The 18,824-nt window shown below is 37.9% G+C and overlaps 1 protein-coding gene across 9 annotated transcripts in view; it reads right to left on the bottom strand.

Moving 5' to 3' along the window:
- The window catches only part of mcf2la (mcf.2 cell line derived transforming sequence-like a), a 60,188-nt gene that overhangs the window by 836 nt on the left and 40,528 nt on the right, over positions 1–18,824 (bottom strand). For 3 of the 9 annotated variants that reach the window (XM_052545601.1, XM_052545603.1, XM_052545602.1), the window contains exons 7-29: positions 18,132–18,281; positions 16,306–16,430; positions 15,522–15,636; positions 14,867–14,986; positions 13,537–13,728; positions 12,855–13,046; positions 10,526–10,685; positions 9,940–9,992; positions 9,409–9,488; positions 9,252–9,318; positions 9,046–9,161; positions 8,878–8,947; positions 8,701–8,793; positions 7,751–7,843; positions 7,532–7,657; positions 7,203–7,424; positions 6,786–6,878; positions 6,581–6,659; positions 6,042–6,224; positions 2,333–2,442; positions 2,118–2,230; positions 669–772; positions 1–583 (exon numbers count right to left, since the gene is read on the bottom strand). The exon at positions 1–583 is cut by the window's left edge and continues 836 nt beyond it. In XM_052545601.1, coding sequence (XP_052401561.1) covers positions 504–583; positions 669–772; positions 2,118–2,230; positions 2,333–2,442; positions 6,042–6,224; positions 6,581–6,659; positions 6,786–6,878; positions 7,203–7,424; positions 7,532–7,657; positions 7,751–7,843; positions 8,701–8,793; positions 8,878–8,947; positions 9,046–9,161; positions 9,252–9,318; positions 9,409–9,488; positions 9,940–9,992; positions 10,526–10,685; positions 12,855–13,046; positions 13,537–13,728; positions 14,867–14,986; positions 15,522–15,636; positions 16,306–16,430; positions 18,132–18,281 — 2,736 coding nt within the window. In that variant the 3' untranslated portion in view covers positions 1–503. Of the gene's footprint in view, positions 584–668; positions 773–2,117; positions 2,231–2,332; positions 2,443–4,278; positions 4,354–4,853; positions 4,932–5,404; positions 5,468–5,660; positions 5,754–6,041; positions 6,225–6,580; positions 6,660–6,785; positions 6,879–7,202; positions 7,425–7,531; positions 7,658–7,750; positions 7,844–8,700; positions 8,794–8,877; positions 8,948–9,045; positions 9,162–9,251; positions 9,319–9,408; positions 9,489–9,939; positions 9,993–10,525; positions 10,686–12,854; positions 13,047–13,536; positions 13,729–14,866; positions 14,987–15,521; positions 15,637–16,305; positions 16,431–18,131; positions 18,282–18,824 lie in introns of all 9 variants that reach the window. The other 6 variants (XM_052545595.1, XM_052545598.1, XM_052545597.1 and 3 more) reach the window with 5 other exon arrangements.

Here is an 18,824-nt window from a genome sequence, read left to right as displayed (position 1 = left end):
GCAAATCAGACAGGAGCTTTAGACGCCAAAAAAATCAGACATTTCAAAAAGACACTGATATTCTCAACGCAAGATCAATAAAACCAGTGGAAGCTCATGTGGTCATACATTAAAATCCAACGAGAGTCCTTGTTATAAAGACTTTTAAAACCGCAGGCTGCTCTGATGTTAATGCCGACTCGACCAAGAGCCCTTTTCTTTTTTAATCTTTGAGGAAACCCATGCAGACGTGAAACAAACAGCATCACGCTGATACTTTCAAAGTGACGAAGAATTTCCACGGGGGAACAGCAGACACTGAATGACCTTTTTTCTCTCTCTTATGAAGGAGAGAAGGTTGAGAAAGTGTGACACTCTATATAAAATATCTTGAATAGCGTATATTGACCGCAGAGGGCAATTCCTTTCTCGGGTGACGAGGTTAAATACAGTACAGAGACTGGAGGAGCTTCAGTAGAAAGTGCACTGTGTCTGAGCTGCCACAAGGCGGTGGAGCAGCAGCTTCAGGGTTTGATGTCTGAGAAGCTTGTGTAGGTTTCACTGCAGCTGGAGGATGTGCTGAGGTTTCCAGACCCACTGCCTTCTGTGAGAAAACACTCATTCGTAAAATGAAGATTTCATGACAGGGATTTGTAGTGTGGTGAAAGAAAAGCGGGATGTCGTGTTACCTGAGCTGGAGAGGGATTGAGAAGATTTGGATTCTCCGATGAGAGTCAGCAGGTTTGCAGCAGGGACCCAGCCCTCCTTATTGGATCGCAGATTACGTACAAACCTGAATCAGCACAAACACATTGATGTCACACCAGCCTCCGCTTACAGAAAACATTATGTGATTCTTATTTGGTCGTCTTATGAAGACAAACAAAAAAAATGAACCCAGACAATGTACAAGTAAAATTTACTCGTCATCCATAAAATGATAAAACACTCAAAATGCCAAAATGGATCTATATATCAAAATAACTGTTGGCAAAAAAAACACCACCACCACCACAAAAAAAAAAAAAAAAAAAAAGTTGAAGGGGGAACAAAATGACTTCAAATTAATATAATAAAATAATCTACCTATATAAGCTAAATGCTAAAAAAAAAAAAAAAAAAAATCAAGATTTTTATTTGCCTTCAATAACTAATGATGTTACAGAAAAACAAGTTCTGGAATGCACAACATATCTGGAATCACAAGATGAATCGTGCTCAATTCATTCAATATATTAATAAATCAACCATGTGAATTAAATATATATAATGTTAAATACATATATAAGATAAATAAGCTGTTTTGTCAAAAATTAAGGCAGAAATATTTTAGTATGCATGGGGGGGTGCACTGTCCTTAATAATAAAAAATAGTAATCATAGTAAAATAAAATAAAAATAATTATAAATATCAGATCAACCTTTTTAATTCAAATAAAATTTGAAACGTTGCTTTGGCAACTTACTAAAATAAGTTTAACTTAAAGCACTAAAATTTCTAACTGGTAATTCACACACACGCACGCGCGCACACACAAACACACACACACAAAACTACTGTATTTTCCGCACTATAAGGTGCACCGGATTATAAGGCACACCTTCAATGATTGGCCTATTTTAGAACTGTTTTCAAATATAGGGCGCACCGGATAATAAGGCGCATAGAATAGAAGATTCTGCAGTCAATTGTTTGACTGGGTTTGCGTTATGCATACATATGTGCTAAAGGGAATGTCAACAAAACCTTGATCCATATATAAGGCGCTCCGGATTATAAGGCGCACTGTCGTTTTTTGAGAAAATTAAAGGCTTTTAAGTGCACCTTATAGTGCGGAAAATATGGTAAGACTGAAATAAAATAAAATTAAACCTTAATAGTAATATAAAAAAGAAAGAAAAAAAAAGAAAAAATATAGAAATAAATCAAATTTAAAATAATAATGAAATCTATAGTATATAAATAATATCAAAACACTGATTCAGGACAGTCATAATGGTTTAGATTTAGATAACTGTTGATTCATTGAATGATCAGCTTGTGCGTCATAGTGGTTTGCAATGTGTAACATCCAGGATGAGTAAACAATGACAGAATTGTCACAGTATTTCCATACACCTGAATGTGTGAATCTTACCAGCGTCCATCGTCTCCCTCTCTCACCAGCTGAACTGAGTCTCCGCTCTTGACCGTCAGCTCCTGTGGTCCGTTTTTGTCATGGTCAGCAACTACCACGTACCTGCCTGGAGACTGCGTGCACACACAAACACCATCAGTGGCCAAACTAAAGATACCTGCAAACAAACATGGATGAGACTCAAGAAAACGTGTCGCTGAGCCACAATGACTCACCAGCTTTTTCCCTCCCTCATCCTCAGGATCAGAGTTCATGGGATCCTCGGCACTCGAGTAACCGTCGTTCTCCTCAGACGCGTCCACAGACAGCGATGCCTTGGAGAAGCCTTGTGGAAGAGAGGATGAGTGAAACACAATTGTGACATGTGGCTCATGGAGTGACAATGATAGAGAGAGAGAAGTGGTGCTCCACAAAGATGGAAAGGTGAAGAAGAGACAGGCTCTGTTTCAAAACTTAGTGAGCTAATTTGCTGTCTACAGCCTACAAAGTCATCTGTCTTCTAAGGCAGCATGCTCAATATAAAGTTTTTCTTGGATTTCAAAAGAGTCTGGCGTTAACATGTTGCTAAGCTAACACTACAATTTTGCTCAAAAATTGCTAGTAGATTTTGAAATCAAATGGAAAGAAATAGGAAGTAACACTGAAATAAATGTACAACTTTGTAGCAGAAAGAGTGAAATAGTAGTTTTTTTTTTACAGTTTAGTCAACCTTACTTTCGACCTAAATCACCATCTAAGATGTTTTCATTGAGACTTTGCATTGGGAGTGTGCACATGATGCCTATTTAGGCAGCACACTAAGTTTTGAACCAAATCCAGTGTCTCTTTCTCTCGTATCTATTTGAAAAGAGGAACTGCTCCAGGCACTGATATAACAGGATGAGCTGTTTGTGTTTTATGTTCAGACAGCCATGGCACCAATGATTTTGATGACACTTTGTGAATATGACACATTCTCAAATCATACAAAACATGTTTATGGAGAGATCCATAAAGCTTTTTAGGTCTGAATCAGTGGATAGTAATGGAGCCTGGAAGAGTGTTTGGTAGAAAGGGATCTGTGGTTTCAGAATCGTAAAAGTGAATCTAGAACTAGCACCGCAAACCAGCAGACAGGAACCCAAACCAGACGCTCATGCAGCGTTAAACGCAAGTGTTTCCACACCAAGGGAAGTGCAAGTAGAAATTCTTGCACAATTTGACAGATTTTGGGTTGTAAATGTACAGATTTAAGGTATTAACATGAATTGACTGTAAAAATACTGTATTTAAAGGAAATGAAAATTCTGTCTGTATTTACTCGCCCTCATGTTGCTCCAAACCTGTATGACTTTTTGTTTTGTGGAAACAAAAGACTTTTGCATGCAGTAAATACAAACGGGAACCGAAGCTTTTAAATTTCAAAAGGGGTGAAAAAGTATAACGTAAATGCAAAAATCTCTTCAAGAGTTTTGTGTGAGTTAACAGGTTGAAACTTCATATTCAATGAAAATCTCTTAGAAATATTACAATTATTAGTCCAATGTATAAATGAATCGTTCTTTTGAGTTGGATCGATTCAAATGAAGTGACTGAACCAGTCTGACTCATTCATGACTCAAGTTCATTTCACTGAATCAGGATCTCATTGCAATGATCATCGAATTAAAACCTCATAACAGTCAGTCAATAATAACACTCCTGTGATACTTTATGGTGTTTTACTACTTCTTCTTTTTTTTTTTTTTAAGGAAAATCCTTTAGTCTCAAATCTATTGCAAATGCATGGAAAACAGCCATCAGTAAATTGTGGAAAATATCTCCTTTTGTGTTCCACAGAAGAAAGTCATACAGGTTTGGAACAACACGAGTGTGAGTAAATAAAGAGGATTTATTTTTTTAGTGAACTATTCCTTTAAGAGATTATCTGATCATTCTCTCTGCTGTAGCAATTATAAGATATGAACTGGGCTGGTTTCACATTCTCCCAGATCCACAATAGTCATTTATTGAGCACTTCTGTCAAAGAGATGCCATTTTAGTGCCGTGATTTATTCTGCAAACCACCAATTACAGTGCAATAATATCAAACCCTGTGGTTAGTGTTTGCCAGTCTGTTTGGAAGTTCTCTGTGAGTGAGCAATAGAGACAAAGTTCATTCCCACACCAGGCATCTAGTTACCTCTCCTTTTAGTCTGCAACAGACTAGAAGTGCTCATCCATCTCACTCGGGTAAGAGTGATGTGAGGACCTGCGTCTAAGGAAGAGGCAGCTGATAAGATGTCAAAGACTCCACCGATTTACCAACCACTCCACAGTTTTTGGTTGGGTGTACAGCACAAGTCATTTTGTTCGGATTGTAAATGCTTAAAAGGACAGTCCACCCAAAAATGAAAATTTTATATCATCACCTTCATGTTGTTCTAAACCTGTATGACTTTCTTTGTTTTCTGTGGAACACAAAAGAGGTTATCAACATTCTTCGAAATATCATTTTTTGTGTTCAGCAGAAAAAAACAAACTCCTCTCAGGTTTGGGACGACATGAATATACAATGAAAGAATGATCATATTTTTGGGTGAACTACCCTTTAACACCTAATATTGTTTTGATTACTTTAGGCTGATGTATGAAAGATGGCGAAATAATATATATGATGGTGAAATAAAACTTGGCAACCACACAATATGATAAAATGAATATTTGGGAACACTGGTCACGGCTGATGTTGGAGGGAGTTTTCAGGGGACAGTGTACCTCTGAAGCCAAACGGTGTAGGATCACTCTTAATCTCATGTCTTTTAGTTTTGTGGTCAGGACTAGGGGGGGATGATCCTGCAGCCAAAGCAAGGAGCGAGAAAGAAAGGGATAAGAGGACAAAAAAAATCAGGAGGGAAGAAAGAGAAAGTCTATAACAGGGTTAAAGGAAAGATTCTTAAATATTAGAAAGAAAAAAGTGGCTTACACTGTGCCTCAACTATCTGCAATGCCATTAAACGTGGAAATAGTTTTCAGAAACTGACCTGATCCAAAACCCCACTCTTATAACAATATATTAAAGAAATGTGTGGTTATGGGAGTAAGCAAGAATGTAAATAAATGGCTAGCATTTTCAGCTTTGGTGTCGACACATTATTGTTCCTGGAAACAAGTTATATCACATCTGGTTAAGGCACAGTGAATAGCTCTTAAGTGGTGATTGATCTAAATTGTAATACTACCAAGATTACACTATGATGTTAAACTGCTGCTAATCTAGATTTTCTGATCTACACTAGAGTCTAGTGTTTTCTGAAACTACAGTATACCTGGAGGGCAGACAGAGACCATGGGTAGTGTTAGGCTTTTGCCACCAGGGGGCACTATCGGTTCTGCAAGCCAAATATTAGTGAATATTCCCAATTTATCCAATGCCACTGAAATTTGTGTTAACCAAGTATTTTTAACTAAACATTTCAACTGTTAAAGCTGTGTTAAGCTTTCCTTTATAGAAGTGTAGAGTACACCCTGCCTAAAAGTATGACACATTATTCTTGTATAAAGCTGGGAGTCCTCCTGTTGTACCTTTTTGACTCTTGAGGTTACTGAAGCCCTGCAGTGTAAAGCGCTTTTTAGCCACTGCAGCTCTCTCAGTGTTGGGACTGGTGACAGTCTCGTCTATTCTCCACAGAGACAGAGAGACAGATCAGAGAGGAAGGGGAAATAATGAAGGACGTTACAGGTTTAGTCAAGAAAAAGAAACACAGGGGTTACAAAGAGCATCAGAGAAATTCACAGTCTAAGCAGCAAGAGGAAAGATCGCAGCATTCTGAACTGTGGGACACGTTAATCTGACTGATGTCTTATATTTCCTGGGTAATATGGGAAAGATGGCTTTCGAAAATGTTTTGACCATCGAGTGTGTAGTGAGACCATATATGTGTATGTTGAGCAGGGCTGACTGACCTTTGACCTTGTCATTATTTTTAAGTAAGACGGCTGTACTGGGATCTGCTGCTGTGGGTTCAGTTTTCTTCTCCTCTCCTTTCTTGAGGGTCTTTGGGGTGGTCTTGAAGGGGCTCAGGGTTAGGCTGGTGCTGGTGGGAGTTAACTGTGAGATCTGATCTGAGCTCTTCTGCTGGCGTGCTTCTGAGATAACAACACACAATAAAACTGATGAGGTGAAGGGGTCTTTTTATATGCACTACTGTTCAAAGGATTGAGAGGGATCTTTTTGTCGTTGTTGTTTTTGAAAGCGTCTTTTGCTCAGTAAGGCTGCACGTTTTTTTAAATTTTAATATATTTTGATTTTTTTCCCCTGGGAAAGCTGAATTATCAGCATAACTCCAGTTTTCAGAGTCACGTGATCCTTAAGAGTAATTCTAATATGAGACACTGGACCACAAGACCAGTCATAAGGGACAATTTTAAGAATATTTATAACATCCTTGCTAAATCAAAGTAATGATTTCACTCAATAAAGAAACAAAATCTATTTATTTCACCCCTGCAGGCCTTTAGCTGCCCCGTTAGAACCTTCCGGATCTCGTTCACCCATGACGTTTTGATCTCTGGTGTCGGCGCCTGAAGATAACCAATAAAATGATCAGAAAGGTAAGTGACAGGGTCACAGAGCGTTGCTTTAAGTTATGAACATTCAATGCCATTTAAATATAGGATATTTTTAAAAAGCACAATTTTGAAGTGTACCTGTACAATGAACACCTCCTCTCGAGAATTACACCAGACCTCAAACTTTTTGTTGTCTCCTTTTGCATTTTCAGTAATACCTACAGCAGTCATCTGTCAGAGGAAAATATGAGTAAAAATAATCTGACTCAGACAGGAAACTGATATTCCCTGTCATTTATTTACATGCAAAAATATATCTATTTACCTGGAATGGAATGGAATTTACTCAAATGAAAACACAAATTAAACATTCAGATTTCATTTACATTTTTCTGGGTTATACTACACTAAAAATGATCAATTATTCCTTGTTAATATTTGTAATAGAACAGTTTTGATAAAGAAACTGATTTAGGATTATAAAGTGATTTGGGGGATTACATTTTTAGTTACCAGCCTGCATTTTAAATACTACTTTAAATATTTGGTGCTTACACTGAGCGAGTGTTTGAAGCTGTATGAAGGCGCTTTCTCATAACCCTCTCCGTTCTCCTCTCGTTTCTTACAGAAGAGCAGAGCTTTCTCGTGCAGGAACAGGTGTCTCTGCATGGGCTTGAAGCGAGCCAGGTCTTTCACCTTCGCGTGACCCTTCTTATGCTCCGTCCACACGCTGAACGACCCCTGCATCATCAGACGCCCCAGGTCACTGAGGTTGCCCTGGAAGCACAGGTCAGAGGTCAACAGCTACTCCAAAGGCGACTTACATTATTGGAAACCATTAAGTGAACATTAAATTTCACAATGTGTGTAAATGACATCCTTACTTCATATCCAGTGATGGCGATAAGGTGCATGGAGTCATTCACAGCTTTCAGGATGCCCAGAATAGATGAGAGCGCCTCCTGCAGGTCATCCTCACCCTCACAGCCTTTACTGTACTTCAGCAGTTCCTGACAGAAACACACATGAACACAGAGCTCTTACATCAGTGAGAGGTGCAAACATGAGTTATATATCTGCACATGTACTCTGGGTCTATTTACCTTCAGTAAGAGCTGGTATTTGGTTATTCTCTGCACTGGTTTGAGCAGGTACGAGTCCAAACCAAGCTTATGTTCCAGTTTCTTTTGACACTCCTGAAAACAATACACACAAATTCTCTATTTATTAATTTAATTTTTTTTACTATGATTCTTTTCTTATTATAATAATGATTATTATTATTGAAATAATATTATTATTAAACTATTATTTAACTATTATAATTCATATTTATTACATTCTAAATTTAATTAATTTTTTTATTGTTAATATTTATGAAATAATAATAAAAAATGTTTTTTAATTTTTCCTAATAATTTTCTAATAATTGTTTTTATTTTACCTATACTTAATAATAAAAATAATAATAATAATGTTCAGAACTTTGGTGTCTGTAAAACATTTTTTTAAACAAATTAATGTGTTGATTGTGACATAAAAGTTCAAGTAAATACATTAAATTCAAAGTCTATTTCAACAACTATTTCAATATTTTAAGCACCAAATCAGCACATTAGAATGATTTCTGAAGGATCATATGACGCTGAAGACTGGAGTAAATGATAATGTAATTTCAGCTTTGCGTCACATGAGAAAAATACATCATTAAATATATTAAAATAGAAAAAAGTTGTTTTAAATGGTAATAATACAGTATTTCCCAAATTACTGTTTCGACTCTATTTTAGATCAAATAAATGCAGCCTTAGTGAGTAAAGAGACTTTTTTCATAAACACACGTACAGTGCACAAAAAAAAAAATTCAATTATACCGAATCCAAACTTTTGAACAGTAATGTTTATCGGGTCCTATATGCTGTATTCCTAACATATTACATGCGGTTCTCTATAATGTGACCCGTTTAAATTACAGAAAGATATATGTGCTTATGTGCAATGTATAGCCTTAATGTCTAACAGCATCTTTAGTGTCTTTGTAAAGTGAGATGACCTGGAAGAAAGCGCAGTCAGAGCACTGTCTCCAAAGAGACTCGGAGCGAGGCTTGTTCTGACAGTACTTCTCATAGATCTGCAGATCCGTCATCTAAGAAACATGAAAATTAGCTTTGCATAATCTATTCAATAATGTATTCACTCAGAACAGCACAGGATGTAACTTCCAACTCACTCGCTCCAAGAAACACCGGCCCACAAGCTCAGGATAGTCCGTGTACGCCTCTAGTTCACGAAGAAAAGTCCTGAAATATACAGAGAGCGAACAGAGAGAATAAGAAGTGCTTTATCGTTATAAAACCACACAAGCAGAAGCTAAAACAGACACTGATGGTTCACTCACTTCTTGTGGAACTGGTATATCTCAGGCATATTCCCAAACAGGACATCCTTCTTGTGAAGCAGTGTATTGGGGATGAGGTGAGCCATAGCAGGATTGTCCATTTCTGCTCCATAACCCTAAACACAAATTAATCTGTCAAGTCTAATGTATTAAAAAAATCAGAACTAATCTGACCTCTAGAGGTTGAAAATATCAGTGCAGCTCACCTCCAGCACACAAAGCAGCTCCTCAACATACGCTCGCTCCGTCTCCAACAGCTCGTTCATCACATGCCTGTAGTGGACAGACATGAAACACATCATCCATACAGAGAGACACAATTAGAGCTGATGTTCCTCCATTTGTAATAAGCTCCCGACTGACCGTCTAAGCACAGCAAAGTTCTCCTCTTCATCAGAGACAGACGGGTGTCTGCTGCCATCACTCTGTAAGTTTATCTCTCCCTGCAAATATACACAACCCTGCATTAGTGTCTTCAAAATGTGTTTAGATTAACTCTGTCACTTTAATAAAATCACATATACCATAGAGTAGTTGGTTTGGCAGAAAATTATTAGCTCAAAATTCTCTCAAATTAACTGTTTAAATAATAACCACTAAGGTTGTCAATATGAAGATAATCTGTACAATTAAAATTAAACAATTAAAAAAACATTCCACTTAAGTTTATGAGTTTAGAGTTTAATTTCCACACTCTCCGATCACGAGACCCATATAATAGAATAAAAATTCCTTCATCATGTTATGATCAGTTAACAAGCTTAAGTGTAAAGAAATGCATATGTTGAGGGTACAATGTGACCAATGTTGCATTAATTATCAATATCATAGCAGTCATATAAATATGATTGCTTATCCATTCAATAAAGCACTGTTTAGTAATGAGATACCAACTTTTCTGCAGTTTCCATTGATGATATCACCCTCTATCGTCTTCTCCCTATGAGCTGGGATAAAAGCACACTTATATTAATAAACTTATAAAAAATATATATTTTATGTTATATACATTGCTTTTTGTGTCATGTCCATTGTGAACACTAAAAGGCAGGAGAGTACAGTAGGTGAAAGGGTCCGCCATGTCTGCTGTGCATGAGTGACCATAAGTAGCTAATGGCCAGTGTGTGTATGAGTGTGAAGGGGGTTAGGGGACGACATTGAGGGGACACAGACACTACTGCACTGCGGAGGAGAGAGGCCATTGCTAAACTACTCCTTAGAAATGTGTTTGCCTCTGCATAAAACGCACAAGTCATGTGATATTCATTTTATTAGGAGTTAATTCAGAATTAAACTGCTGAATACTTTAGATATTTAGATATTCAAGCTGAGAACACAATAGTCCTTAACATGTGTAAACATATGCAAATGTGAACATTTGAGATGAATAAACTTGACTCAAAATGTTTGTTTTCAGTTGAATCACTACTAATCCAGAGTCCCAACACAACATATAAAAAGTCACATTTAGGTGGTTAACCTTCAGGACAAATGGGTGATTTGATGATGGCTTCAGGACGTGGGGCGACGGGCTGCACGGGTCGTGTCTGTTTGGCTGCTAACTTCTTCAGACTGACCCTTCTCTTCTCAAACATCTCCTGTATGGACAGCTGCTTCTGAAACACTTTGTCCACCTGATCCTGTTAGAGGACGGAGAAGACATCATATAAGATATTCACATTCTCAATAACACTTTAATTAAAGGGGTCATGAACTGAGAAAACAAAATTCCCTTGATCTTATGATAAGCGGTCATTGTGCTATAAAAACAGCTTATATTGAAGCCAATCTGCCAAAACGTCAGCTTGTGGAACGTGAAACTTTATGATGTAATAGTGTGGATAAGCACCACCTCTGCAGAAAATGATCAGAGCCTGCTTCTACATCATTGCCTGTTAAGCCCCGCCTACAGCTGCAGGTGTATGTAGAAATCTAATTCTAAACTTTATTTGAAGATAACATTGTAAGTGACCTTAGAGAACGTCTTGGTTACGTATGGTAACCCTTGTTCCCTGATGGAGGGAACGGAGATGTTGTGTCGAGTGTATGACACTAGGGGTCGCTCTTGGGAGCTCAATCTACTCAGAATCAATTCTGAGTTGTGGCATGAAGGACACAATGTCTCCATTCCCTCCATCAGGGAACGAGGGTTACCATACGTAATCGAGATGTTCCCTTTCTGTTGTTCACTTCGACGTTGTGTCGTATACTATACTAAATGCCATGAGTCCAAGAGAGCACAGATGTTGACCAAATGCATCTCTCCTCCTCGTAACCTTCCATGTCCAAGACTTAAGACCTCACTCTCCAACATCCAGGAGAGCCACCATTGAGGCAGAGGTAACCACATTCAGAACACTAGTAGAAACTGATTTAATTCGTAGATTATGAAATCTAACAAATGTATTAGGTGTAGCCCATCCTGCAACTCCACAGATATCTGCTAGAGAGTCCCTGTTCACCAGGGCTGCTGATACAACCATGCCCCTGGTAGAATGAGCCTTCACACTCCCAGTCCCAGAGGATGTGTTTGATGGCCTCCGTCTGCTTCTGTACCATTGAGAAATGCTGGAAAAATCCTCCCTCGGTCTTACCAAAGAGACCAACCTGTGAAATGGGGGCTTCAAGAAAAGCGGAATTTCTTGGCTTCCCACAACTTAGCCAGGTTGAGCCACAGGTGGCGTTCCTGCACTGCTAGTGTGGACATCACCCTACACAGAGCCTGCGCACTACCTCTGGGTTAGGACCACCTGTGCAGTTCTTTCAACACCTTTACCTGGTTGACCTGCAGGATGACCATAGCGTGTAGGGCGGACACAGCTTGTCCAGAGGCCGCATTAGCCTTCACCACCAGGGACGAAGAGAACTTACAGGCCCTGGATGGGAGTCTGGGGTGGCGTTTTGCAGGGCAAAGATGCACCACAATCGCTCTCTCTACCTGGGAAACCCGATAGGGCAGAGGAACCGGTTTATTGTGCTCTGGCTGTAAAGAGGGGCCTTCCACGATTTTGTCAATTCCTTGTGAAAGGCATCAAGGATAGGCTTAGTGTCCCTGGCAAAACTAATCCATCCTCCCGATGCTCTTCCGTGGCACACATAGCTGTGGCCCCATACCTGGAGTTAGAAGGACCAGAGCCGAGTCAGCCGTGGTGACTCAGGGTATTTTGGCGAAGAACCCGAGCCATGAGCACAACATGGGAAGTGCATCATAAGTGAGGCACGAACCAACCACAAGTGCTGCTTCAGTGAGAGCATGGCCCTGAACACTGAATACAGCACTCATGTCATTAGGTCTAGATATGCCAATCGCAACCAGAAACACAGCGATGGAAAGGCATGATGAACACACAATTACACCGTGTAACTGTTTCAGAGAAATTGCTCTTTTAGAGGAAATTAGCTCTTCTAGACAACACTTATCTGTGTATGAGTAGGGAGAGACCGCTGACCGTGCCTTAGATTCAACAATGAGGAATTGATAGATGAAAGATTGCAACTTCTCCATAAGAGACGCAGCATTAGTATCAGAAAAAACAGAATGAGTGAACAAGTGGCTTTTTCTCAAAGATGTCAGCAGAGGTGTTCGGGCTCTCAAGTGCAAACCCGAGTGTTGTACACTCAACAATGTCACAGTGAATGACAGAAAAGGAACAGTACAAAACAATAAAAAAGGCAGTTCATGACCCCTTTAAATGACCAAAAACTCCATGCATATGAACAGTAAATATGTGTGTATAAATAAAAATCTATAAACATATCATGGCTCAGTATGTCAGCTTTTGTTTTTTAATGGTTTTTCAGTATTTTACCCTGAAGTCTTGTGTGAGCACCGACTCATAGTCCCTCCAAATTCCACTCAAATCTGTCAGCTTGTGTTGGTCGGGTGTTTCCAGGAAATTCTCAATCTCCTGCAGTGCTGACTCCGCCCCATCCTGTGACTGACACTTATCCACAGGCTGAGAGGCCAGCAGGTAGATCCCATCGTCACACCATTTAGTGGCCTGGAAGAAAAAGAAAAAGAGTCAATGATCATCAGTAAAGATGGCTTGTAGTCCATGCCTGGAAAGCAAAGGATGTGACAGAGGTCTGCATGGATTTTATTTTTTTAGTCCTACTCCCGCAAGGTTATATCCCGCACCCACTCACTTGCATTATGTATTCACTCTTTTTTCACCCACTGTCTGCTAAGAATACATTTCTCCTCGACCCAACCATTTCCATTAAATTTAGATCTCGTTTCCAGAATCTCACATTTCTATTTCTGCTACTGAAAGAAAGCGAGATTGGCTATTTTTAACTAGTTACATGCTAATAAGTAACTAGTTAACAGTTAGAATTGGTCCCTGTACTAAAGTGTTACCAATCCATTTGATGATACATCGTGCAACTTCAGAAAAATGTCAACACAGAAAAGAAAGTGTCTTTTGTTGAGCGTTTTTGAGGGAACCTGAACAGTGCCGATGAAGGAATCAATGGCTGGGCCTACTGTACCTTCTCTAAACACTGGTGTAGCTCCATGGCTTTGAGCAGATAGGCTTTCTTGGCCTTGAGGATGCTGTTGATCTCGTCGCACACAGCCCGCAGCTCAGAGCATTTGGGCAGGATGGAGTCCACAGCGTAATGAGACGCTTCAATCAGCTGGTCAGCATCACATGCTAGAGTCAGCGCTCGGTCCAACACCTCCTACACACAGAGAGAGAGGGAAAGATTTCATCATTCAGTACTATTATGCACACTTCAAAAAGTTTTAAAGAACATTTTAGGAACTTTTATTTAGCAAGGATACATTCAATTGAAAAAAAATATTACACTAAATACAATTTATATTGACAGTATAGTTATAATGTTAATCTTTTTTATTTCAAATAAATGCTGTTCCATTTCAAATAAATACAAATGTATCATGATTTCCACAATTATGAAGCAACTCAACTGTTTTGAACATTGATGCTAATAATGTTTCTTAAGTATCAAATCAGCAAATTAGACCGATTTTTGAAGAATGGTGACACTGAAGACTTGAAAACTGATTGAAAAATTCAGATTTGCTGGATAAATCACATTAAAATATATTTATAACTATTCATTTAATTTTCTAACTTTTCACAGTGGTACTTATTTTGTATTTACTTTTTTTTGTACTGTATTTTTGCTCAAATAAATGCCATATTGGGGAACTTAAGAGACTTCTTCATAAGGCATAAAAACATCTTACTGACCCATATATATATATATATATATATATATATATATATATATATATATATATATATATATATATATATATATATATATATATATATATATATATATATATATATATACACACACATACATACATGCATGCATGCATACACACACACACACACATTATATTAGATTTCTATATTTACATACTGGATATGAAAAATTTACTAGAAAACAAATTCAAGTTGGCCACCCAGAATTCCCACAGTCTGGTGTCAGCAGAATGACTCCAGCATGGTGATGGGTGATTTATCACATTGGGTAACCCCCCCCCCCCCCCCTTCTCCCTGCAGAATGAGGACATAAGGGTGATTTCTGTAAGGGCCTCAGACTGCTGTGCTCAGCAATTTAATTACGGTGTGTGCTATTTACATGCTTTATAAGCCATATGTCTATATCTGCACACGCTAGAACATTTTAAGGGCAAATGAATGTTTGCTGGATGTAAACTGGATCCCTTCTAGAGGTAAGTATTGATGGGCTTTCAGCAGTACTATTCTTTATTTCATTTTGTATCTGAATGATAAAATGTAATTCAAACCATAAAATCATATGGCATCAAGTTGATACTTACACATGCTCTCTCTTCATGATTGGTCAGCTCTTTCAAGATATGTTCAACATGGGCAGGGCTTATTCCGACCTCTGAGAAGCCTGATAGTCTGTCATACACCATGTCTAAATGAGCTCTGACCTACAACATAGAAGAAAACAAATTATAATTTAGAATTACACCTGGTTTTAAATAGAACATGAAAACCATTTTTTTACTAATCTGAATTGTATAGGTATTTAATTGAATAATTAAAATGAATAATTTTAATACTTTTATAATAATCTGTTTATCCAATATTGTTAACTAAAAGTAAAAGCATTAAAGAATTTTAATTTACTTTTAACCATTAATTAATCTAAAAAAAATTGAAGTTATCTGGGCAACTACAGTAACTGACATAAAATAAGAGTTTAAGTGAATGTACTAAAATTACTAAAACAGAAATATAAATTATACATTAATATAAAAAAACGAATAAGACAAAAGAAGCACATTTCAAAATCATTAAAACCTAAACTGCCTTTAAAATGAAAAATGAAAATATAAAGCCAGTTCAGCATATTGATAATATCTATAAATGTACATATAATACTAATAAACACTGGTTTATCAATGCATCACTACTGAAAACATTATTTAGCAGATATTTAAGATGTACCAGTCGGTGTCTCACCTCCCTGAAGTTCTGCTCAAAATGCCGCAGATCTAGACATTGCTCTAGCTTGGTTTGGTGCTTATCCCAAAAATCATCAAATGCTGTTTCAGTCTCATCTAACTGACCAAGCAACCTAGAAACAGAGATGAAAACACTTCTTGAGTGAAAGAATACTTCACCCAACTCATCTACTTTCTTCTGTGGAACACAAAAAAAGAGAAGTTTAGAAGAATGTCCAAGCTGCTCTTTACCATACAGTGAAAGCTTGCAAACTGTATGACATATCACAAATGAAGTACAAATGTCTTATTTAGTCATCTGAAATGAAAGATGGCTTCTGAAGTAAAAATCCTGCCTGCTGTTACAGCTCTGAAATCTCATGCTGTGTGTTTGACAGTACCCATAAATAAAAACCTCAAACAAATATAGCAGCATCTACATAATAAAGGCTGACAGCAGGCGCCTGTGGACATTAACACACAGGCACGTATCCAGACCCCAGAACGCTGCTTCACTGAAAGGTCATGCGAGTAGAACTGGATTTCAATATGTTCTTGTTGGTTAATGCTCTTTTTATGTGTGTGTGTGTGTGTGTGTGTGTAGATTTGCTGTATAATCTTGACCAGGTGAGTCCTCTTGTTGTGCATGCAAAAACACTGCCTTGAACAGCTTAATAAAGGGCAGAAACCAAACAAGGACACGCAACAGTCTGCTGATGTACTGTAGCCTTCTGGTCTCTCATTTTTGCATTCCAGCACGGTAGATGAGATAGTCTCACACACACACACACACACACACACACCTCTGAACAGTAGCCAGGTTCTCCAGTTCATCCTGGTTCATGGTGTAATCTGGATCTTTCAACAGCGGCTCATTGATGCTCTCCAGCAAACGTGATCCCTGACAGAGAGCGATCCTCAAGTCCTCCTGCATGCGCAAACACACACACACACACACACACACACACACACACAGTGACATTAAATAAACATGCTATTCAGTGTGAATGATGAACATGAATTATTTATGTAAACGTTAGGTTTGTTTATAGCTTACAGCCATCTGAATAATCCGTGTGAAATTATTTATGATCTTGCTGGATCCCTTATTAAGGACTATGCACTATACTGGAACAGTACATTATATAATTTTTTATCATCTAAATGGTGTAAAATGTATCTATATTGTATATAATTATTTTGATTTTTTTTTTAATTGTATATAATTGCAATTGTTTTTACAGGGAAAACAGTAATACTGTGAAATATTACAATTTAAAAGATTTTCTCTTATTTTAAAACATATTTCACTCCTTTAAATTCAGTTGATTAAAAGTGACAGTAAAGAGATTTATAATGTTAAGAAATATTTCTAATAAAAAAAAAGTAGCTCTTTAAGGCTGGTTCACACGGCAGGATAATTGGGCCGATTTTAGCCCCGATTCAGCCCTTCCGACAATCTTAGGATGCTCCGATTATCGTAAAATAATCTGATCAAATATTCCTGCCGTGTGTGGTGTGTTAAGACTAATCTCCTCTGCTCGGAAGAATGTCGGGACCGCTCCGATCTCAAATCGGGGATATCCAACATGTTGGATTTATTTTGCCCGATTTCTTCTCGTGTGTGGTGTCCCCCGAGGACAAACAATCACGCAGCCTGTGGACTGTGGCGTGTAGCCAATCAGAAAGCGAGGTGACGAGGCAGTGATAGTACCGGGAAACAAAATCAAAACAGCCGGCGTATATAATATAACAAATACAAATAAAGTCGATGGGCATAACTACATCCACAACTGCAGTCCACCAGAGTACATGGAAACTAATATATGAACGTTTATTTCAACGGTTATTAATCTGTGTAGTACGTAACAACATTTCTATGAGATAAAACAACAACTTATCTCCATATCATGATATAGCAAGTATAGTCCATGCTCGCGTCGTCTCCACCTCTTTGACCATCGCCTTTTCTTATTTTTCTTATGTTTTTTTTTTCCCGTTAAAAACAAAGCACAAACTATGGCCACTGCATCCTCTTTGTCCGCCATGATTGTTTACTCTAAAGTCACGTTTGATCTCGAGGGATTTTGCGAGATTTCCCGTCTGACCTGGGAATGCTCGGGAGTCAAATCGGTTCGTGTGTGATGTGTTGATATTGCCGTGTGGCTGCACACCACACACGGAGCGACCAAAACTGTTAGACCCGTGATTTTTTATCGCCGTGTGTGGGGTCTCTCAGGTTTGGAAAATCTGCCGACAATTTTAAAATCGTCCCGTGTGAACCAGGCCTTAGGCCTTTTTATTTTTCAAAGATTCTGAAACTAAATTATGGTTTTCACAAATAGTATTAAACAGCAAATACTTTTCATAACTGAAAATAAGAACAATTTTTTTATAATTGTGCATTAACTTATTTCTGAAGGATCACGTGACACTTAAAATTAATGGCTGCTGAAAATTCATTCAGCATGGTAAAAATAAATACACCAACAATAATAGTTATAATAATTTAAATCATTTAAATCAGTATTTTATGTCCATTTATATACTTATTTGTGAAGTAGTTGTATTTTAGCAGGATAATGTACAATCTAGTATGCTGAAATGAAGTTTTACATGGTTCCCTGACCTTCATTTTGTCCTTCTTATCCGTGTGGAGGGTTAGAAGGTTGGACGTGGCCTCAACATCATTGGGCAGCTCTGTCTCCGCCAGCTCAGTCCCAAAAGACTGGAGAGTCTGTGCCGTTTTCTTCACCATCAGAGCAAAACCTTCAATGGCCTACAGGCACAACACAAACCAAGAGACACCACACCAATAACACAATCACACTAATGACCGAGTGTGCAACAAATAAAAAACATCCACATGCACTGCTAACAAGTGTGCTGTACTTAAATCACAGCCGCCACAGATCAATACAAATCAATTACTGATTACTTGAAAGCAAGTCCACAAATGGAACGAGAAGAACGGCAATTCATTTGCTTGAGGTGAAGACTATCATCTTCCTGGAAGGCTTGCTTGTTTAATACCACATTATAATGATGAAGCTTTTAAGATATGTTTGGCATTTATATGTTATAGCATTCTATCATACTATATTAAGTATGCAGTATGAATATAGTCTTATTAACATTTCCACTTTCACTAAATAACTACATTTTAAAAATGAACAGAATTCACCGGTGGCATACTGCATATAAGTATATCCCATAATGCAACTTCTCCTTCGATTCTGTGAGTGATGAATCGGACAAAACGTTTAATTATATGATCCATTCAAAATATATTTAATGAATTGAAGCCATATTTGCACTACCA

This window comes from Carassius gibelio, chromosome B1 (genome assembly GCF_023724105.1).
Source record: "Carassius gibelio isolate Cgi1373 ecotype wild population from Czech Republic chromosome B1, carGib1.2-hapl.c, whole genome shotgun sequence".
Classification (NCBI taxonomy): domain Eukaryota; kingdom Metazoa; phylum Chordata; class Actinopteri; order Cypriniformes; family Cyprinidae; genus Carassius; species Carassius gibelio.
This window is presented reverse-complemented; position numbering and strand designations above follow the sequence as displayed.